The 23,717-nt window shown below is 47.9% G+C and overlaps 1 protein-coding gene across 1 annotated transcript in view; it reads left to right on the top strand.

Moving 5' to 3' along the window:
- Nucleotides 1-258: 258 nt before the first annotated feature.
- The window catches only part of LOC141055890 (uncharacterized), a 73,672-nt gene continuing 50,213 nt past the window's right edge, over nt 259-23,717 (top strand). The window contains exons 1-4 of the mRNA XM_073552598.1: nt 259-368; nt 22,990-23,139; nt 23,269-23,448; nt 23,532-23,655. Coding sequence (XP_073408699.1) covers nt 23,062-23,139; nt 23,269-23,448; nt 23,532-23,655 — 382 coding nt within the window. The 5' untranslated portion in view covers nt 259-368; nt 22,990-23,061. The remainder of the gene's footprint in view (nt 369-22,989; nt 23,140-23,268; nt 23,449-23,531; nt 23,656-23,717) is intronic.

The raw sequence follows: 23,717 nt of genomic DNA, 5'->3' as shown, positions 1-23,717 counted from the left end.
GTACTCCTCGCACACACATGGCTCCGCTCCGTACACCTCGTACACACACGGCTCCGCTCCGTACACACACGGCTCCGCTCCGTACACCTCGTACACACACGGCTCCGCTCCGTACACCTCGTACACACACGGCTCCGCTCCGTACACCTCGTACACACACGGCTCTGCTACATCCCCCCTGTAAACCCCTCCTGACCCCACACAGAAACTTCCCCTCATCCAGCACCATGACAACCAGCACAGCAGAGTCCTGCATACACTGAGGCCCCTGATCATGTGACCCCTGACTCCTCCCCCCCTGTGACCTCATCACAGGTCCTGTGCACACAGAGCAGCCATATATGTGGAGTGCGGCTCTGCAGGTGGAGGTAGGTGCTGGAGATTCCCCGTTATTCTCTCAGGAGTCTATGTCATGCTTCCTTGTATAGCGCTGCCATACTCCGCAGTGATGTACAGACCTCTGGCTGTGTGCAGCACACCTCCCTGGTATTGCTGTAGCTGATTCCAGGAGCTGCTCGGTGGACTCTGTCCTAGCAATAATGAGGTGCAGGGAGAATTATTATTACAGGACTTTTTGCTGTATATTGGTGAAGCGATAACTCACAGAGAGAGGGACAAATCATGCGGCGCTCATAGTGGCTTATTTTGATCTCTCGCCACACCCGTTTACCATTGCTTTCTCCCCTGACAGAAGGAGTTGTCATAGGGGCGCTGCAGGGTGCAGACCCAAGTACAGGACCGTCCGCTGTATCCGGGACAGCTGGGATTAGAGTTGAACTAATGGATTTCTGGTCCAGTTTCCAGCTCCGTGCTACCAGGTGGCTGACGGGATGCTGAAAATCTCTTTCCTTCTTGCGCGGCTTTTGATTAGCCAGGGTCAGAGCGACGTCATCTGTGCGTCCTGCTCATCTCTACTTGAGACCTGTGGATTATTTTTTGTTCCTTCATTTACAGTCGGAGCCGCCAGAACTTTCTCTTCTTTATGTATCATATCTAGTATCATAGAATGGTAGAGTTGGAAGGGACCTCCAGGGCCATCTGGTCCAACCCCCTGCTCAAAGCAGGATTCGCTATATCATCCCAGACAGATGTCTGTCCAGCCTCTGTTGGAAGACTTGCATTGAAGGAGAACTCACCACCTCTCGTGACAGCCTGTTCCACTCATTGATCATCCTCATTGTCAAAAAGTGTTTTCTAATATCTAATCTTTGTCTTCTCTCTTTCAGTTTCATCCCATTGCTTCCTATATTTCCATGTGCAAATGAGAATAAAGATGATCCCTCTACAATGTGTCATGCCGCTCTCACCCGGGGGCTGGACCCCGGGCCCGTCATCACCACTTCCGGTGTCACAGACACTTCGGGGGTCCCATGAGGCGCACACGTGCTCCTCTCGCTCCTAGTCCTGTGGTTGCATTATGTTCCCAGTACACGCGCTCTTAGTTCTGTCTCCTGTCCTCTTTATGGTCCTGGAGGACCTGACCCAGAAGTCCTGTGCTCCTGCCTTATGTCAGGCTACCTCTTCCTATGGGAGGTGCCTGATTATTGTTGTGTTTCCTGGCTTGGTCTGCTCGGTCCTTGCCTGGCTGCGTGCTGTGTTCGGGTCCTCTGCCTTGTGCTCTGTCTCGCTGTTCTTCCCAGCACGTGCTCCGTACAAACTCTGCTCTGTTCTATTGTGCCTCATTGCACACGCTCTGCCTCTGGACTGTGCTCTGTCATTCTCCTCTGCATACACTCAGCTCCTGCCTTGTTCCTGTTGTGTTCTCAGCACACCCTCTGTCTAACCTTGCGCTCTGGCGTGCTCCTGTGCACGCGCCCTGCTTTGCTCGCACCCGGGTGTGCCTGTCAGTGCGCGCCATACGTGCCCTCGTGTACCCGGCACTATCCTGTGCCTATGCTCTCCCGTACACTCGCCCTGTATTGTCCTATACCTTGCATGTCTCTGCGTCCACGCTTTGCACACACTTGTGCTCTGCATGTCTCCTGTTTCCTGCAGACACACTCACTCGTGTCTCCTGTGAGCTGGCTACCTGGTGCCAGCAGTCGTGGTACCTTACCCCCTTGGGCTTGCCCCTGACACTCCCTGTATATGAGGTGGGCCGCACTAGGTCAGCTCACCCTGGGAGGGTTGGTGCCACGACCCAGAGGGTCCACTCCGAGTCGTCACACAATGTGACATACCTTCAGATATTTGTAGACAGCTATTAAGTCTTCTCTCAGTCTTATTTTTTGCAAGCTAAACATTCCCCAGATCCTTTAACCGTTCCTTGTAGGACATACTTGCAGTCCACTTGCCATCCTTGTAGCTCTTCTCTGAACTTGCTCCAGTTTTTCACTTTTTTTTTTAAACGTGGTGCCTAGAACTGAACACAGTAGTCCAGATGAGGCCTGACTAAGGAGGAATAGAGGGGGATAATTACTTTATATACTCGAGTATAAGCGGAGGCACCTAATTTTGCCATGGAAAACTGGGTAAGCTTATTGATTCAAGTAGGTATGTATTTTCCCCTCATCCCTGTCCTACTATGTGTGGCTCCCCCCCCATCCTGTCCCGGTTTGTGGCTCTCCCCCGTCCTGTCCCGGCATGTGGCTCTCCCCCGTCTGTTATGAATGAGTCACCGTAGGAGGCAGACACAAAAATAGAAGCTACGTCCAGAAAACCAGAGAAGTTGGCAACTATCAGATTGCAGACCCCTGAACCTATCAACACAACTAGCAGTAGCCGTGGGGGGTTCCTACGGTGCCCTAGACCCCTCGATCACAGCCGGAGAGCTAAATAGCCTAAAGACAGAAAAGGAAATCTAAACTGCCCCAGAGCTGACCCCAAAGTAAAAGGCAGCCCCCAACATATAATGACGGTGAAGCAAGATGAAAAAACACTCACACAGATAGAAAGATAGGCTGAGCAAACGATGGGGCCCAAGCTAAACTAAACAGGACAGGAAAGGACGGTTGCTGTCTGCAATCTGCCAAAAACCCTATCAAAGAAATAAGCCAACAGCTGATATGGAAAAAGACCCTGAAGCAGCTAGGCTTCAAAAACTATATCAGCACTCCGGTATTTTCAGAAGACAGAGCTAAAGGAATTCAGCTCACCCCAGCAGGGAATGGCAGAAATCAGAAAAACAAAGCAAACAAAGTCAAAGCACAAATGCAAAAAGCAGCGCAGAAAAACTTAGCTTTAGAAGAGCAGGAATTCAGACTGGTCTCCAAGGATCCCACAGAGAAATCACCCGCAGGGCAGGAGGGCGTCGGCAGCCTTATATCCAGTCCGTAACTCCACTCAGCCAGTCATCATCATTAGGCTCAGGTGCCTGATAATCAGGCTCACTACCTTTCCTTACCAGAAGAGGGAGTTCATCGGACCTCAGTAGTGAAGGGGAAAATGAACTCGCAACACCCGTCCTGTCCCGACATGTGGCTCTCCCCCGTCCTGTCCCGGTTTGTGTGGCTCCCCCTATTGTATGCATGGCTCGGCTCTGATTCTATAAATAAATCCTAGAGCTGTGTTTGCCTTTTCTGCTGCATCACACTGTTGACTCATGTGCAGTGTGTGATCTATTATTATAACCAAATATTTTTCACATGTGCTGCTGCTTAGTTCTATTCCTCCCATTCTGTACATGCAATTTTCTGTTTTCTGCCCAGATGTGGAATCTTGCATTTCTACTTGGTAAATACCATTCTATTAGTCGCTGCCCATTGCTCAAGCTTATCTAGATCCTTCTGAATACCTTTTCTGAATTCTCTAGTTTTAGCTATCTTTCCTAGTTTTGCATTGTCTGCAAATTTGAGTAGAGCCTTGTGGTACTCCACTTGAAACACTCTTCCAACTGGATGTGCAACCATTTACCACTCTTTGAGTATTATCACTGAGCCAATTAGGAATCCATCTAACTGTAGCGTTTTCAATCCTATACTTTGTCATTTTTTTCAATAAGGATGGTGTGAGATTCTTGACTTCAGCAAAGCATTTGATAAAGTTACACTATATCTACCACATTTACCTGATCCACCCAGTCAGTGATTCCATCAGGGAAGAAAATTAGATTAGTCTTGCATGACTTGTTTCCAAAAATCCATGCTGGCTCTGGTTAATAACTGTATTCTTATCCAGGTACTTACATACATGCTGTTTAGTAATTTATTCAAATATCTTTCCTGGTATAGAAGTAGGGCTCTCTGGCATGTAATTTCCTGGCTCCATCTTCTTTCCTTTTTTGAAGGTAGGGACAACATTTGCCCTTCTCCAATCTTCTGGGACTTCACCTGTTCACCAGGATTTTTCAATGACTCTGGCTAGTGGTTCTGCAATTTTCTCTAATTCTTTCATTACCTTAGGATGTAATTCATCTGGACCAGGAGATCTAAATTCATTTAAATTAGCTAAGTACACATACCCACTGCTGCTTCCTGGCATGATCTCTGCACTGTGATGGTAGCCCTGTTGCTTTCTGTGTTGTCATCCTCCATAGAAGCAGCCCTATTCTATACAGGAGGTTTGTGGAGAGTTCCCAATATAAATAGACGCGCCGCATGTCAGTCTCCGTGGGTGAGCCGCGTGCAGCTGTGGATGTATAGCGGGCATGAGATTTCTTGAAATTCCATCCACTATGCTGTAACATCTGGAAGCTGCGGGCTGGACTTCTGCAGAAGTTTGCAGGGTCCAATCCGCTTTGTTTACTGTTAGTGTGCACATAACCTTATTCACAAGTGAGTATCTATTTTGCATTTAAAAAATTGACTTTTCTTTGTGTCATGGACTGTACTCCAACCCTTTAAAGAGCTCTTGTTACCAGTCTGAGGTCTTTTTATTTAAGAACACAGATTACTAAAAACAATGGCCAGACATAGACCACCTAAAGAGATGGACTTCCTGGCAATAATCTTGTCCCTACTTCTGGGTTTTGAGATCCCAGTTTTCATAGCAAAATCTCGATCCTTGACGCCCAGCTTCCAGCCCCAACTTAGTGTTGCTTCCATATGGGCAGCACGGTGGCTCAGTGGATAGCACTGCAACCTTGCAGCGCTGGAGTCCTGGGTTCGAATCCCACCAAGGGCAACATCTGCAAGGACTTTGTATGTTCTCCTGGGTACTCCGGTTTCCTCCCACATTCCAAAGACATACTGATAGGGAATTTAGATTGTGAGCCCCATCGGGGACAGTGATAATGTGTGCCAACTGTAAAGCACTGCAGAATATGTTAGCGCTATATAAAAATAAAGATGTAGTAGTATTATTATTATTATTATTATATGTGCACATCAGTCACTGACAGGTGGAACACATGAGTTCTCACACTTTGTTAGTGAGTTGGGCCATGGAGGATTTTAGGATCGTGCTCTGTGTGTCGGAATATCACCTATTTCTATGCAGCTGAGCGCTCCGATCCGAGTGCCGGCGGCAGTGTCGGGTATTGAGGCGTGAGAGTCGTGCGAGTTTCTCACAAGAGTGACCCCCGGTGTAGCGCAGATTTTGTGTGTGTGTGTCTTTAACTCTTTATATGTACCATATTATGTTTATTACTAAACATCGGGCTTGGTATTATCTGTCTATCTGTAGATCTATCTATATCGATATATCTAATCTATATCTTTCTATGTGTATTGTAAGGTAGCGCCCAGTGTTCATGTTGGGGACACTCGCTTGGCAGCCATTTAACCAGGTCCTGTACGGGTTTTTCAGCATAAGTCAGTCCATGTGGTTTATTAGGCAGCATAAACCATAAACAGCAACAGGCTTATATCAAACAGCATAATGTTCATGACAGAGCTCCGCTCTGTCAAACCTGTGGTCACACAGGCTGTGCTATGTCCGGCACGCAGGCTCTCGCCTAAAACACAGTTAGTTCACCCTGTCCGGGATTACCTTCTTAGTTGCTTTCTCTTTCAGGACGTCTATTCCTTCCTGGGGACTGTCCCACACAAACAGGCCAATATGCACAGGCCTCACCAGGTCCACAGCCTCAGCATGTGCTGTTCAGGAGGGCAGCAGACCCTCTAGCACGTCGGCCTTCCGGGACATTCCACACGTGCTCCAATCACATCCAGGCACTCTCTCATGTGACCTACTCTGGTCACCTTATATGGTCCGTAGCCACGCCCACAGGATCACATGGCTATGATTTCATCGCAGGTCCTATCTCAAACACCCAGCCATACCCACATATATACATACTTACTATGGGCGTTTAGCCACACGCCCCTGGGTGGGTTTGTAGGTGACTGGTCCCACACATCTCACCAGCCACCTGGAAGCTTCTCCCTGATACAGTGTAACAAAACTTCAGCAGTACCTCTGCTGATTAGCACATGTTCAAGCTCCCATCCCAGGGCCACCCACTCTGGGATACATAACGGTCATTTACCATCCTGGCATTCATCCTATATCCATTACCACAATGGATATACCTGTGTGCATGACCTATACAGCGCTCCTTAGCTGTCACAGCGGTCACTGCACCACAGTATGAACTTTATTCTTCAATGGAGTATGTAAAAGAAGAGGGTGGACAAGGAAATGACATCACAATTTTTTTTGTTAAATGAAATATCTTTATTTAGCTTACAAAAACGCATGAAAATCCGCATGAAAAAATGCATCATAAACACCTGGATTTTCTGCCAAGAGATAAAGAATCTGCGCAGAAAATTCCACAGGCAAATCCACAACGTGTACACATACCCTAACAGAGAGCGTTAAGGAAATAAAAGAAATTCACCAACTTATTCTAAAAAAAAAAAAAAAAAAAATGCCCTCATTCAACGTAATCCAAGGCATTCAAATGATGTCCTCCGATTCTGTGCATCAACCTATGGAGCGTCGTTATGGTCATGTCATGTCTCATGAGCGATAACGTCAGGAACTGGGCTGGTTATCGAATAATAATAATAATAATCTTTATTTTTATATAGCGCTAACATATTCCGCAGCGCTTTACAGTTTGCACATATTTTCATCACTGTCTCTGATGGGGCTCACAATCTAAATTCCCTATCAGTATGTTTTTGGAGAAAGTAGGGGAGACCCCACGTTTATATTTTTAAATTATTTATTTATTACTTTAATGCAAGTACGCAAGACACTAATTAATCTCACAGATATCTATCCATCCAATTTCTACAGGTGCTTCTCAATAAATTAGAATATCAACAAAACGTTTTTAATTTATTTCAGTTCTTCAATACAAAAAGTGAAGCTCATATATTATATAAAGTCATTACCGAGTGATCTATTTCCAGTGTTTATTTCTGTTAATGTTGATGATTCTGGCTTACAGCCAATGAAAACCCACAAGTCATTATCTCAGTAAATTAGAATACTTTATAACACCAGCTTGAAAAATGATTTTAATCCCTTAACGACCAGGGGTATTTTTGGTTTTGCATTTTCTTTTTTCGCTCCCCTTTTTCCAGAGCCATAACTTTTTTTATTTTTCCATCAATATGGCCATGTGAGGGTTTGTTTTTTGCGGGACGAGTTGTACTTTTGAACAACACCATTGGTTTTACCATGTCATGTACTACAAAACGGGTAAAAAAAAAAATTACAAGTGCGGTGAATTTGCAAAGAAAGTGCAATCCCACACATGTTTTTTGTTTGGCTTTTTTGCTAGGTTCACTAAATGGTAAAACTGACCTGCCTTTATGATTCTCCAGGTCATTACGAGTTCATAGACACAAAACATGTCTAGGCAGGGCCGCCATCAGGGCATTACTGCCCTGACTGGCGTATGGGGCCCGGTGGGCAGAGGGGGCCCACATCGGGCCCGGTCTCCTCTACTCACCAGGCCCCTACCGGTACATAAACCGGGCCCTCGGCGCTGCGGCAGATGATCGCTATTGACGATGTGCGCCCTGTTGTGAGTTCATTTTCCCCTTCACTACTGAGGCCCGATGAACTCCCTCTTCTGGTAAGGAAAGGTAGTGAGCCTGATTATCAGGCACCTGAGCCTAATGATGATGACTGGCTGAGTGGAGTTACGGACTGGATATAAGGCTGCCGACGCCCTCCTGCCCTGCGGGTGATTTCTCTGTGGGATCCTTGGAGACCAGTCTGAATTCCTGCTCTTCTAAAGCTAAGTTTTTCTGCGCTGCTTTTTGCATTTGTGCTTTGACTTTGTTTGCTTTGTTTTTCTGGATCTCTGCCATCCCCTGCTGGGGTGAGCAGAATTCCTTTAGCTCTGTCTTCTGAAAATACCGGAGTGCTGATATAGTTTTTGAAGCCTAGCTGCTTCAGGGTCTTTTTCCATATCAGCTGTTGGCTTTTTTCTTTGATAGGGTTTTTGGCAGATTGCAGACAGCAACCGTCCTTTCTTGTCCTGTTTAGTTTAGCTTGGGCCCCATCGTTTGCTCAGCCTATCTTTCTATCTGTGTGAGTGTTTTTTCATCTTGCTTCACCGTCATTATATGTTGGGGGCTGCCTTTTACTTTGGGGTCTGCTCTGGGGCAGTTTAGATTTCCTTTTCTGTCTTTAGGCTATTTAGCTCTCCGGCTGTGATCGAGGGGTCTAGGGCACCGTAGGAACCCCCCACGGCTACTGCTAGTTGTGTTGATTGGTTCAGGGGTCTGCAATCTGATAGTTGCCAACTTCTCTGGTTTTCTGGACGTAGCTTCTATTTTTGTGTCTGCCTCCTACGGTGACTCATTCATAACAGGGCCCACACGTCAATAGTTAACAGCCACCAGCCAATCGGAGGCTGGCAGCTGACGTTACCGCAGCGCGCACCTCGCTGGCGTCTGATGTCAGTGTCAGTCACCGGCTAGAGCGCGCTCCAGCGTGGAAGGAGCCTCGCCCGCCGCTGGACCGCAGCCAGGTAAGGAGAAATTGTTTTTTTTTTTTACAGCAGCGATACGGGGGGCCCGGGGGCAGAATGCTGGAGACTGGGGCAGAATGCTGGACTGGGGCATAATGCGTTACAAGGGGCAGAATGTTGTAGACTGGGGCAGAATGCTTTACATTGGGCAGAATGCTGGATATGGGGCAGAATGCTGGAGACTGGGGCAGAATGCTGGAGACTGGGGCAGATTGCTGGAGAATGCAGAATGCTTTACATGGGGCAGAATGCTGTAGACTGGGGCAGAATGCTGACCATAGGGCAGAATGCTGGAGACTGGGGCAGAACGCTGGACATGGGGCAGAATGCTGAACATGGGGCAGAATGCTGGACATGGGGACAGAATGCTGGACATGGGGACAGAATGCTGGACATGGGGACAGAATGCTGGACATGGGGACAGAATGCTGGACATGGGGACAGAATGCTGGACATGGGGACAGAATGCTGGACATGGAGCAGGATGCTGGGGACTGGAGAGAATGCTTGACATGGGGGCAGAATGCGAGACACTGGGCAGAATGGAGATACGAGGCCTGATTGGAGACAGCTCGGTTAGGGTTGGAGGCAGATCACACAGGATCATGGGGCCGGATGGATACGATGGAGATCATATGGGGAAGAATGGATACTCATGAGGGCGGGATGGGAGAACATATGGCTAAAGCCAGGAATGAGACACGGGGGCTAGGATGGGGGATATTACTACCATAGGGGCTAATTAAGGGATATTATTACTGCAGTGATGTATTTAATTTTTTGAGTATACTTTTTTAAATGGGGGGGCGGTCCTGTTACTGTGCAGAGCGACACTGTCGCCTTTTTTTCTTCATGTGATGTAATGTAGAAGTTGGGAAAAAAATAAATAATGTGTTCTGCAAGCGGAGCTTTAGATAACTGTTATTTCCTGCAGAGACGAGCCCTGGCTGGAAGACGTGATGGCGATCTGTGCCTGATGAAAGATGAAAAGCAAGGATGAAGGACTTCACCCAGAGACATCACTGGTGAGTTAGTGTGTTACCTGTACACTGACACTATACATTGTATACTATATACAGAGCTCCTGTGTATAATGTCATTGATCACTGTATTACCTGTACACAGACACTGCATACTAAATACAGATCTCCTGTGTATAATGCCAGTTATGGTGATAGTATTATTTTTTTAATTAATGATCAGTATTGTAGTATTCAGTCACTATGTGGGGTTAATATGTGGTCTGGTCATGGTGCGGTGGTATTTGTCCCTTGTATGTGCTATTATTTGGTCACTTTGTGGTGGTAATATGTGGTCTGGACATGGTGTAGCGGTATTTGTTCCTTGTATGTAATATTATTGGTCATTTTAAAAATTAAAAAATACCTAAAGTGTATTGCATATTTTAACAAATATTTAATAGGTTACAGTAGAGTAGAGCCCAGTCAAAAGTGTCTACCCTGCTATTGTGGCGGATGTGGCATGGCAAAGGTCTGTGTAGTTGATGGGAGATATGTGTCTCATAAATGGCTTGTCTCCATAATGTAAAGCATAACAAATATTGCTGTGCTGTTATTGTTTTGCAAGGACCTGTGGTGAGGTCACAGTCACATGAGCAGTCAGCTGCTGGGTTCGTGGGTGTGGCTACACCCTTATAATGTGGCCTGCTCCTGAACCAGGTAGCTGTATGTGGGGAGGACTACAACTCCCACGTGTGCTGAGACTCCCGGTCTGAGTCTGAAACCACAAACGTTTGTTTTGTTTGCCTAAGCTAGAGGCTATTTTTGGTGATACGCTGATTTATGGTTTATGTCAGAAATAAACCTCATGAACTTTGAAAGAACCTGTCTCATGATTGTCTCCCGCTGTACCTGAGCGAGTCACATCCCTACAATTGGTGGAGAATGCGGGCAGCGATCCCAGCAGAGACTTGATACAGTTGCTGCATGTCCTGGGTAAAGTTTGCAGCGGGGCAACAAGCACTGCCTGGAATAATGGAGGACCTGCTGAAACACCTGGTCTAGTCCCAGACACAGCAACAGGAAACCAACAAGTTGTTGTTACAGCAGATCCAGCAAAGCCAGCAGGAGCAACGGCAGCAGAGCCAGCAGGAACAATGGCAGCAGATGCAGCTTCTGGCAACCGCCATCCAGGAGTGCAGGACGAGCGCCCCAACCCCAGGTCTGGCTGATGACACCCACGTCAGGAAGGCGGTAAGACGCACGTTGCAAAAAATGACCCCTGAGGATGATGTGGAGGCCTTCCTGACAGTGTTTGAGAGGGTGGCTGAGAGGGAAAAACTTCAGCCAGAGCAGTGGGCAGAGGTACTGGCCCCATACCTGACGGGGGAGCCCCAGAAGGCGTACTTTGATTTGATTTTGCAAGATGCCAAGGAGTATCCCAAGCTAAAAGCCGAGATTCTCGCACGTTTGGGGGTGACAATGACTGTCAGGGCACAGTGAGTTCACCGCTGGGCCTATCACCGGGACAAACTGCCTGGATCCCAAATGTTCGACCTGTTGCACCTGGTCCAGAAATGGCTGCAGCCCGAGTCTTCTACGCCTGCGCAGATGGTAGAGCGAGTGGTGATGGATCGGTTTGTGCATGCCATGTCGAGACCCCTACAGACTTGGGTTGCCCAGGGCGATCCCCAAAATGCCGAGGAACTGGTTGGGCTGGTCGAGAGATACCAGGGGATGGAAGGTTCCTTGGGGTAGCAGTCCATTCTGTACTGGGGGTCCCAGCAGGGGGCGGAGTCCCAAAAAGGGGTGGTGTGTCCAATGTCAAAAGGGGTGGGGGAGGTGGTGCTCAAGGTCCCCTCGGTTGATATTATTTGCAGGAAGTGTCACAGGCCAGGACATATAGCTGCCCGTTGTCCCCAGACCACCGAGCAGATGGACTACAGCATGGGACGCCGTAGTTCATTCTACGCCTATCCAGCTTGCAGTGTGAACTCGCCACCTAACGAGGGGCCGCAAGCGTGTTCCGTGAAGGTGAACGGTCGAGCAGTAATGGCGCTTCTAGACTCCGGGAGCTTGGTGACCCTTGTGAGGGCCAGTTTTCCTCTCAACATACTCCCGGGTAAAAAGACTGGCGTTCGGTGCATACATGGCGATGCAAAGGACTACCCTATGGCCAGGGTGAATATTGAAACGGCGCATGGTACCGAGTCGCAGGAAGTTGGCGTTGTTCGAGACTTGTTGCATCCTATAATTATTGTACGGGATTTCTGTCTGTTTTGGGATCTGTGGGGGAAAGGTTCTGAGTGTGCTAGCAAGAGCAGGGAACCAATCCACCCCACAGAGGTATCGCCACCACCAGAGGCAGACGGGTTTCCTTTATGTGTCCTTGTTGGGGATGAGGAGGAAGGGTCCCCTGTACCTGACATCCCGGAATTAGGGGTGGCCGGGGAGAATTTTGGGACTGCCCAACATAGGGACCCCACGCTGAGGGAAGCCTTTAACAATGTCACCGTCATTAATGGGGTTGCACAAGAGCCGGGAGCAGACACACGGTTTCCCTATTTTATGTTGAGTGGGGAATTGTTATACCGGGTCACGAAAATAAGGGAGGAGGTGGTAGAGCAGTTAATAGTACCAGGCCCCTATAGATGGAAAGTGTTGGACATGGCCCATTCACACATCTAGGGGGGACACCTGAGGGTGGAAAAAACGCAGGAACGGATTCTGCAGAGGTTCTAATGGCCTGGGTGTCACCAGGAAATAGCAAACTATTGCAGGTCCTGCCCGACATGTCAGTTAACTGCCCCCACATCTCCTTTTCGGAACCCCCTTGTGCCACTGCCCATTATTGAGGTGCCATTTGAGAGAATTGCCATGGACTTGGTCGGTCCCTTAGTTAAATTAGCTCGGGGCCATCAGTATATAGTAGTCATCCTGGACTATTCCACACGCTATCCTGGGGCCATTCCCCTGAGAAACTCCTCCGCGAAGAGTATAGCCCGCGAGCTGATCCATGTGTTTTCCCGGACGGGTTTGCCGAAGGAGATCCTGACCGACCAGGGGACACCTTTTATGGGCAAGGTGATGAGGGAATTGTGCAGAGTCTTGCAAATCTCCCAGTTGAGGACTTCAGTGTACCATCCGCAGTCAGATGGCCTTGTTGAGAGGTTTAACAAGACACTGAAGAGCATGCTCAGAAAAGTCATAGAGAAAGATGGTAGAGACTGGGATTGTCTCTTACCGTATTTACTGTTTTCTATCCGTGAAGTTCCCCAGGCCTCCACGGGGTTCTCGCCCTTCGAGCTTCTGTACGGCCGGCATCCGCGAGGTCTCCTAGATATAGCCAAGGAAACCTGGGAAGCTGAAGTCACGCCCCACAGAAGCATTATTGAGCATGTGGCACTGATGCAGCAGAGGGTTGCGAAGGTGATGCCCATTGTTAAAGAACATCTCCGCCAGGCACAAGAGGCTCAGGCCAGGGTATACAACTGGTCAGCCAGAGTGAGGAAGTTCAATCCGGGAGACCGAGTTCTCACAGTCACATGACCAGTCAGCTGCTGGGTTCGTGGGTGTGGCTACACCCTTATAATGTGGCCTGCTCCTGAACCAGGTAGCTGTATGTGCTGAGACTCCCGGTCTGAGTCTGAAACCACAAACATTTGTTTTGTTTGCCTAAGCTAGAGGCTATTTTTGGTGATACACTGATTTATGGTTTATGACAGAAATAAACCTCATGAACTTTGGAAGAACCTGTCTCATGATTGTCTCCCGCTGCACCTGAGCGAGTCACATCCCTACATGGCTTAAAAAATTCTTTTGTCCAAAGCAAAAGCTGCCGGCTTTATGTGTGATCTGGTGATAGGAACTGTTAATGTGTGATAGGTGAGAAGTGGAGTTTTTCCGAGAGAGCGGTGGGACTGTGGACAGTTTGAGGGGTGGAGGCGGGGCTGGGTGGAGCCTGGACGGAGTCTCAAGGGGGCCCCGAAAATTTTGCTAGTATGGGGCCCCGAAATTCCTAGTGGCAGCCCTGTGTCTAGGTTCTTTTTTATCGAAGTGGTGAAAAAAAATTCCAAAATTTGTTAAAAAAAACCCCGCCATTTTCCAAGACCCGTAGCTTCTCCATTTTTCGTGATCTCGGGTTGGGTGAGCACTTATTTTTTGCAGGCCGAGCTGACGTTTTTAATGATACCACTTCTGTGCAGATACGATCTTTTGATTGCCTGTTATTGCATTTTAATGCAATGTCACAGCGACCAAAAAAACGTAAATCTGGCGTTTTGATTTTTCTCGCTACGCCGTTTAGCGATAGATCGGGCGATTCTGAATGCGGTGATACCTAATATTTGTATGTGTGATTTTTATTTTTTTAATAGTTTTATTTTGATTGGGGCGAAAGGGGGGTGATTTTAAACTTTTAGGTTTTTTATTTTTTTTTATTTTTTTTTTTTAACTTTTGGCATGATTCAATAGCCTCCATGGAAGGCTAGAAGCATGCCACACTTGAGCGGCTCTGCTACATATAGGCGATGCTCAGACGGAAGTATTTCACTGCCATTTCTGTGTTCCGGGACATAGTTCACCGGCGCATGCGCACTAATGCTTTTCGGCTTTGCCCGTAATTGGGCAAAGCACACTGAGCACGTGCGCTTGGAGATTGCAATGCGCACGTAATACAGTTGTGGCCAAAAGTATAATACTCAGTTTCTTCCTGAAACTGATTGCAAACACAAATTCTTTGGTATTATTATCTTCATTTAATTTGTCTTAAATGAAAAAACACAAAAGAGAATGAAGCAAAAAGCAAAACATTGATCATTTCACACAAAACTCCAAAAATGGGCCGGACAAAAGTATTGGCATCCTCAGCCTAATACTTGGTTGCACAACCTTTAGTCAAAATAACTGCGACCAACCGCTTCCGGTAACCATCAATGAGGTTCTTACAATGCTCTGCTGGAATTTTAGACCATTCTTCTTTGGCAAACTGCTCCAGGTCCCTGATATTTGAAGGTTATCTTCTTCAAACTGCCATTTTTAGATCTCTCCACAGGTGTTCTATGGGATTCAGGTCTGGACTCATTGCTGGGCACCTTAGAAGTCTCCAGTGCTTTTTCTCAAACCAGTTTCTAGTGCTTTTTAAAGTGTGTTTTGGGTCATTGTCCTGCTGGAAGACCCATGACCTCTGAGGGAGACCCTGCTTTCTCACACTGGGCCCTACATTATGCTGCAAAATTTGTTGGTAGTCTTCAGACTACATAATGCCATGCACACGGTCAAGCAGTCCAGTGCCAGAGGCAGCAAAGCAACCCCAAAACATCAGGGAACCTCCACCATGTTTGACTGTAGGGACCGTGTTCTTTTCTTTGAATGCCTCTTTTTTCCTCCTGTAAATTCTATGCTGATGCCTTTGCCCAAAAAGCTCTACTTTTGTCTCTGACCAGAGAACATTCTTCCAAAACGTTTTAGGCTTTTTCAGGTAAGTTTTGTCAAACTCCAGCCTGGCTTTTTTATGTCTCGGGCTAAGAAGTGGAGTCTTCCTGGGTCTCCTACCATACAGTCCCTTTTCATTCAGACGCCGACGGATAGTACGGGTTGACACTGTTGTACCCTCGGACTGCAGGGCAACTTGAACTTGTTTGGATGTTAGTCGAGGTTCTTTATCCAACATCCGCACAATCTTGCGTTGAAATCTCTTGTCAATTTTTCTTTTCCGTCCACATCTAGGGAGGTTAGCCACAGTGCCATGGGCTTTAAACTTCTTGATGACACTGCGCACGGTAGACACAGGAACATTCAGGTCTTTGGAGATGGACTTGTAGCCTTGAGCTTGCTCATGCTTCCTCACAATTTGGTTTCTCAAGTCCTCAGACAGTTCTTTGGTCTTCTTTCTTTTCTCCATGCTCAATATGGTACACACAAGGACACAGTACAGAGGTTGAGTCAACTTTGTAAACTGGCTGCAAGTGTGATTTAGTTATTGCCAACACCTGTTAGGTGCCACAGGTAAGTTACAGGTGCTGTTAATTACACAAATTAGAGAAGCATCACATGATTTTTCGAACAGTGCCAATACTTTTGTCCACCCTCTTTTCTTATGTTTGGTGTGGAATTGTATCCAATTTGGCTTTAGGACAATTCTTTTTGTGTTTTTTCATTTAAGACAAATTAAATGAAGATAATAATACCAAAGAATTTGTGTTTGCAATCATTTTCAGGAAGAAACTGAGTATTATCTGACAGAATTGCAGGGGTGTCAATAATTTTGGCCACAACTGTATGGACGACAACTACGGAAATTACCTGAAATATTGCGTACAGCGGCCAAGGAGGGGTGGAGGGAAGGAGCCAAAACACTGTCCATCGGATCGGACACGGCTCATTTACATACAGCGCCAAATTGAGATGACAGATTTAATTGTTTACAATAACAGTAATTTTGATCCAACTTTTACATGCCACTGTACTTTTCTTTATATGGTGTGGTGTGACTGGTGGTCAAGTGGTTAGTGGAAGGTATGTGTCACAGGGATGGTAGCTCCCTGTGATGTAGCCCGGAGTGTTTTTCTTAAGTGAACATAGATTTTTAAGTAGCTGCTGTTCACATTTGGGTCCGGGCTATGGGTAGCTATGAGAGTTGGGAGGGTCTGGCTACCCATGTGCCACACACCATGGTGAGGGTGTTCACTGTACCCCGATTTGTCTGAAGTGTGGTTGTGAATCTGCAGGATCTGTGATGAGGTCATGATCATGTGACTAGCCATGTGATAGCCTGTAACCACTCCCAGTTATCTATCTAAGGCAGGTGTGTTGCACATGTGAGGGAGAGTGTTGGAGTCTGTCAGCCCAGACAGAGCTTCCATGTTCCAGGTTCGGACGTCGCATTGCCTGGGGAAGCCGTGCCGGCGACTCCGAGCCAAAAGGAGCGGACGGTCTTTAAAATCGTGTGATACTGACCGGGGTCAGAGAGAAATGTGTACAGGATGCCTCTGCGGTAAGAGGAATCCGAGAACCTGTGTGGCGATCCAACAGGTAATGGTTTTGACAACCGTGTGTTATACTGACTGGGGTCAGTGAGAGACTGTATTCATGTGTTAAAAATGGATGTTTAATAGACCGTGAACTGTCTTCATTTTAACTGGCTTCATTTTAACCCTGAACGTGCCAGTGTTTACCACAAGGACCTGCAAAGTGAGTAATCCCGTCCACTCACATGGTGGAACGTTACAATGGGATACACGTGCATTTTTAGAATCTCCCAGCAACCAGTCCATGAAAAATGAGCAGAGCTGCAGAACAAAGTTCATTAGTAGCCCCATAAACACATATGACTCAGAATAATAACTTGCTTGATGGAATACCATACACATTACATAAACTTCTGGTCAATACCCAATTGATTTCACTGTCGGGCGTTGTCAAGAGTCAGATATAGTAACCATGTTCTATGGACTTAAAACAACCGAGAAGAAATAGCTTTTTCTCTAGTCACCTTGCACGACAGCAGTATCGGAGGATGTCTCCCCGCCCTAATGGGGGACAGGAAATGCACAAGAGGTTAAATAATCCTCACCTTCCTACTACCTCCAGTGGTTTTCCTGTCCCCTATGGGGCATGAAGAGGTCCGATAGTGCTGCCTTGGCCGGTGACCGGAGGCACTACTTCGCTTACCTCAAGCCGGGCAGCCGACGGTCGGGGGCTCCGCGCTCCTCCGTGGGTCAGGCTGATCCCGTCTCCGCTGCGGCGCGACTCGGGACCCCCACCCGCCTCTCCTGCACCCCCCCGCGGGGTAAAGCGAGGCGGCGATGTGCGGCCGGGGTCCCCAATGAGCTCCCCGGCGTTCTCCTCCCCACGACGTCCGGCGCTCACGCGCACCGGAAGTGACGCGGCGCCGTGCTTCCGGTGAGTCTTTCCGGCATTCCGGGTGGAACGCTCATGCGGCCAACATGGCGGCCGCCGATAGAGGCGGGCGGCTTCTCGAGGGCGTCAGGAGCACTGTCGCCCACCCCCACCCGCCCCGCGATTGACCGGCCGGGGTGCGCTGATCGGGGGTCAGTGGCTGGATCAAAGGGCCCGGGGGGATTGAGGGGGCGGGGCGAAGCAACGTCCCAGGCGAGACAACCGCTGACAGCCCGGAAGCAGCCGTAAGGAGGGGTGATCACGATTACCCCCACCTGTGTACCCGGGGAGGAGGAGGACAGAACACGCTGTGGACCTCGGCTATTTAGACCCTGGTCGGGGTGCATCCAGGTAAGGCCATTTCTGCACTGGTGACTGTGCAGACTGACCATGGACGGTGACAAGCCCTCGCATTCTGCTTCTGCGGAGCCCAGCGTTCACCCTCCTACTGTGAGTAGCAGGGTGGGTCCCCTTTATTCTGTCCAAGTGGTGTGAGGTGACTTAGTATGCCTTCTCTCTCTGTTTTAGGGAGACAAGGCCCCTGACCCCATAAAGAAACCGAGCCGCAAGTGTGTGTGTGGTACCAAACTCTCCTCGACATACAGGAAAAAACTATGTCAGCCCTGCACGGATGACGTAATACACGGAGAACAACCCTCCTTTCCGGACAGTATAAAAACCCTCATCAAACAAGAAATGCAATCTTCTATGATGACTAGTGCCCAGATCCCAACACCACAACCCCATCTGGCTAGGAAAAGGAAAGCGCCCCCTGCGGAGTCGGACTCGGGCGAGATTGACACCTCTAATTCAGAGGATGCATGGGAAAATGAGAGTTCCACTTCTGCCCCCAGGCCTGATAACAAAAATACTACTTCTCGTCTGAGGACATGGGGGACTTAGTTAGTATGGTAAGAGGCACCATGGGATTGGAAGAGGCGGAGGTGGAATACTCGGTTCAGGATGAAATGCTTGGGGGGCTGAGACCCAAAGACCAAAAGGGGTTTCCCATTCATGAAAACATCCGAAATATGGTTATGCAAGAATGGGCCTTCCCCGATAAAAGGCTTACTATCTCATCAGACCTGAGGAATAGGTTTCCTTTAGAGGGAGATTGCTCCTTATGGGAGATCCCTAAAGTAGATGTGCAAGTGTCCAGAGTGACTAAGAGAACGGCTCTTCCGTTCGAAGACTCGTCTCAGCTCAAGGACCCCATGGATCGTAAGACAGAGAGCCTGCTTAGGAAATCCTGGGATGCCTAATATAGCCTCGACGTGTGTAGCCAGGTCCCTATTTCGCTGGCTGCGTACACTGTGAGATCACCTCTCAGGGAACCTCCAGAGAAGAAATCCTCGATTCTCTTCCTCTAATACAAAAAGCAACTGGGTTCCTAGCCGATGCCTCGGCGGAATCCATTCGAGTGGCAGCGAAGTCGGCAGTTCTCTCCAACTCAGCCAGAAGGACGCTGTGGCGTAAATCGTGGGGGGGAGACGTCACATCAAAATCAAAACTCTGTGTGATTCCCTTCCAGGGGAAGTATGTGTTTGGCCCAGCTCTTGATGATATCCTGGAGAAGGCCACGGATAAGAAGTCACTTCCAGAACAGCGGAAACCTAGGAAACATTTTTTTCGTTCCCCCCGTGACCAGCCCTCTCAGAGAGAGTTCAAAGGAGAGGGTAAAACGGGCAGGTGGAGTTATCCGAAGGGAGGTAAAGGCAGAAATATTCTGGCCTCCCAACAACAACAAAATCCCACGGACAAACAATGACGGTATTCCGGTCGGGGGCCGACTCTTGAATTTCATAGAACAGTGGCAGTCCATAACCTCAAACCAGTGGGTTCTTCGCACCATTCGCGACGGACTGAGATTGGAATAGAGAGTCCTCCCCCTCAATGCCTGAGAATAACCTCCCTGCAGCCGCACCTCCAGGGTTCCTTGCTATCGGACATAAAAACATTGCTGCAAGCAAGAGCGATCTCCCCGGTTCCACAATGGGAAATAGGCAGAGGCCACTATTCTCGCCTCTTCGTGGTGGTAAAACCCTCGGGGAAACACAGGGTCATTATAAACTTGAAACCTTTAAACCAAGTGGTAAAATACAGGTGGTTCAAGATGGAGTCGGTCAAGACAGCAATCCCCCTTATAGGACAAAATTGGGTGATGGATACAATAGATCTGAGGGACGCCTATTACCACGTCCCGATCCATCCAGACCACCGAAGATTCCTCAGGTTTGCGGTATCCCAGGAGTCCCAGATCAAACACTACCAATTCAACGTCCTGACGTTTGGGGTATCATCAGCCCCTCGAGTGTTTACCAAGGTGATCTGCATTGTCCCATACCTGGACGACCTATTAATAGCTCCGTCCATATCTCGCCTGAACCAGGACGTAGAGAAATCTCTAGGGATCCTAAAATCCTTGGGCTGGATCCCCAACCTGGAAAAGTCAAACCTTCATCCCTCATCAAGGAAAAAGTTCTTGGGGATTCTCCTGGACTCGGGAAAGCAAACATCCTTTTTACCCAGGGAACGTCAACTCAACCTGGCTCAGAGGGTCTCCAAGTTCAGGGGCCAAAGAGCACCGACCCTGAGAGACTCAATGTCCATGCTCGGTTCCCTTACAGCATGTATCCAAGCCATCTCCTGGGCCCAAGCCCATACTCGGACCCTGCAGTCCTATGTTCTTCGGTGTTCAAGAAAACTCCAGAATCTACTGACCAGGAGAACCCCTCTTCCCGGTCATGTGAAAGCCTCTCTTCTATGGTGGCTGAACCACCAGAATCTTCAACAGGGGGTCAGCTGGGACCAGCTTCCCCTAAAAACCATCACCACGGATGCCAGTCAGAGAGGCTGGGGCGCTACAGTGGAGAAAATCACACTTCCAAGGGTTATGGGGCCCAGATGTCAGATCCAGCTCCTCAAATGTGAGAGGGCTACCAGCGGTAGAGGAAGCACTGAAGGCAGCATCAACCCTCTTCCAAAACCATTATGTGCGTGTCATGTGCGTGTCTACTCAGACAATATGACTACGGTGTCCTACATCCGTCACCAGGGAGGCACGATATATTCAAACCTAAAACGAGTGGCTGCAAGAATCTTTTCTTGGGCAGAGAAGCATCTACACATCAGCAGTGCATCTAAGGGGATTGGACAATGTGGAGGCCGACTTCCTCAGCAGGAAGGACGTTCATCCTGGGGAATGGAGCCTAGACCAGACAGTTTTTTTTTGTCGCTGGTCTCAAGATGGGGATATCCCAAGGTGGATCTTTTCGCCAGCGGTCAGAATGCGAAGGTAGAAACTTATTTCTCCCTCAGCCCCACCGACGGAGCGTGGGAAGTAGATGCCTTCTCCCACCCGTGGCACTTCAATCTAGCCTACGCCTTCCCTCCAATCCCCATGAAAGCAAGAACCCTACAGAAGATACGGGCAGAGCAAGTTACTTCAATCTTGATAGCTCCCTTGTGGCCAGGAAGGGGTTGGTACGGAGCCTTACAAAACATGGCCCAGGATGGTCCAATACTTCTACCCCAGAGGGCCAATCTCCTTCACCAGGGCCCTCTACTGCACTCAGACCCGTGCAAATTGAACCTGGCAGCCTGGTTACTGAAGCCAAAATTCTAAAGGTCTATCGGAGAAAGTAATCCAAACCCTACAAAAAAGTAGGAAACCAGTGACTAATGCCATTTATGAGAAAGTCTGGAAGAAGTTCTCATCTTGGTGCTCCCGAAATTCTCCAGATCCCTTCCGTCCTAAGATTACACAGATCTTAGAGTTTCTCCAGGACGGTCTAGATCTTGGTCTCACACCCAGTACCTTAAAGGTACAAGTGTCAGCCCTTAGCTCATTCTACGATCAGGACCTGGCAAGCCATCGATGGATTAAACGGTTCATGACCTCAGCGTCTAGGATCCGTCCCAGACTCCGTAGCCAGATTCCCCCCTGGGACTTGAACCTGGTTCTCAAAGGCTTAACGATCGAACCATTTGAACCTCTGGCTTCCACAACTTTGAAAAATTTGACACTAAAAACCGCGTTCCTGGTAGCAATCACTACCGCAAGGCGCATAGGAGAATTGCAGGTCCTTTCAATACAGGAGCCATATTTAACCATCATGGAGGATAGCATCATCCTGGGATTAGACCCCTCTTTTATGCCTAAGGTAGTCTCGAACTTTCATAGGTGCCAGGACATTGTATTACCTTCCTTCTGTCCAAACCCCTCCAACGCGAAAGAAGGGTTCCATACCCTCGATGTCCGTAGAGTAGTCCTCTTCTACCTCCAGCAGACGGAAAGTTGAAGGATTGATCAAAACTTACTCATTCAGATTTTAGGCCGAAATAGAGGCAAAAAGGCGGCAAAAAATACAATCGCAAATTGGATCAAGCAAGCGATCAGCCTCGCCTACTTGTCACAGAACGTTTCCCCTCCTACATCGTTAAGAGCCCACTCTACTCGTTCTGTAGCAACATCGTGGGCAGAAAGAGGGGACGTATCTTCGGAGCAGATATGCAGAGCCGCCACCTCGTCGTCTGTCCATACATTCACCAGACACTATAGACTAAATTTCAACAGGGATTTAACGTTTGGCAGACGTGTTCTGCAGGCTGTCGTCCCTCCCTAAGAAATTAGTTGTTGGTATTTCTCCGATACTGCTGTCGTGGAAGGTGACTAGAGAAAATAGAATTAGTCTTACCGGTAATTCGGTTTCTAGGAACCTTCCACGACAGCACTAATGTCCCTCCCTACCTGATACTCTACGGGATGATTCCTGTACTTTGGTGGTAACTATACATGCTAGTGTGTACAGAAAAAACACTGGAGGTAGTAAGAAGGGGAGGGTTATTTAACCTCTTGTGCATTTCCTGTCCCCCATTAGTGCGGGGAGACATCCTCCGATACTGCTGTCGTGGAAGGTTCCTAGAAACCGAATTACCGGTAAGACTAATTCTATTTTTCTTGAGCACTTTGAACTGTACGCTATATACTGTAGTTGTAATACCTCATCATTCCAGAACTTATTGTGGAGTGATGAAATGTATACAAACTAACCGTTAACATATTTTATTGTCTGTATAGTGATGGTGATGTTGTGTGTTGAATTCTTCAAATTGCTAACCATTTCTGAAATTGCCTGAATTGATTTATATCTCACTTTATCATTATAGGAAATGGGTATCCCTGTCTGATCTCTAGATGTATGAAGTGCTCTACCACATTATTACAGCTATAAATTGCCTTTCCAACTTTAGTTATTGTATTTTTTGCATGGCATTTTCTATAACTTTTCATTGTCTTATCTTTTTCCCATTCAGGTCCCTGCAATATAGGATCCTATCAATGGAGATCTTCTATATAAGAGAATTTTCCTGATTGACCGATCAAGGATGGAAAGAAATAGTGAGAAAATGGCGGAGAGGATATTACACCTCACCCTAGAGATCATATTCCACCTTACTGGAGAGGTGAGAGATTCTGATGACGTCACATTACATCATTCTTATCTATGGGAATAACAGATGGACAGAACTGGAGAGGTGAGGACTCTGGTAATGTCTGTAGTGAGATTTATTAATGTGTTTCTCCATAACCAGGATTACACAGTAGTGAAGAAGAGCTCTAGTGAGCGCTGTCAGGACCCTGTGTCTGAGGGATGGAGAAGACCCCTGAGCCCAATCACAGGGCCTCCACCTCACCCCCTAATACATGAGGACATCAATGACCATAAGATCCTAGAACTGACCTACAAGATGATTGAGCTGCTGACTGGAGAGGTGACACTGCTGGGAATGCTGGGACATTATACAGTAAGGCTATGAAGGGACCGGAGGGATGACGGTATCATTGTATGTGTCAGGTTCCTATAAGGTGTCAGGATGTCTCCGTCTATTTCTCCATGGAGGAGTGGAAGTATGTAGAAGGACACAAAGATATGTACAAGGACGTCATGATGGAGGTTCCCCAGCCCCTCTCATCACCAGGTAATAGGACTAATTAGACATGGCCTATAATTATCTGTAGGTAAAAAAATGATTTCAGTCCT

Source organism: Dendrobates tinctorius, unplaced genomic scaffold (genome assembly GCF_039654945.1).
Source record: "Dendrobates tinctorius isolate UK_male_01 unplaced genomic scaffold, ASM3965494v1 ptg000192l, whole genome shotgun sequence".
Lineage (NCBI taxonomy): Eukaryota > Metazoa > Chordata > Amphibia > Anura > Dendrobatidae > Dendrobates > Dendrobates tinctorius.
The sequence above is the reverse complement of the archived record's forward strand: the minus strand, read 5'-3'. Positions and strand labels throughout refer to the sequence as shown.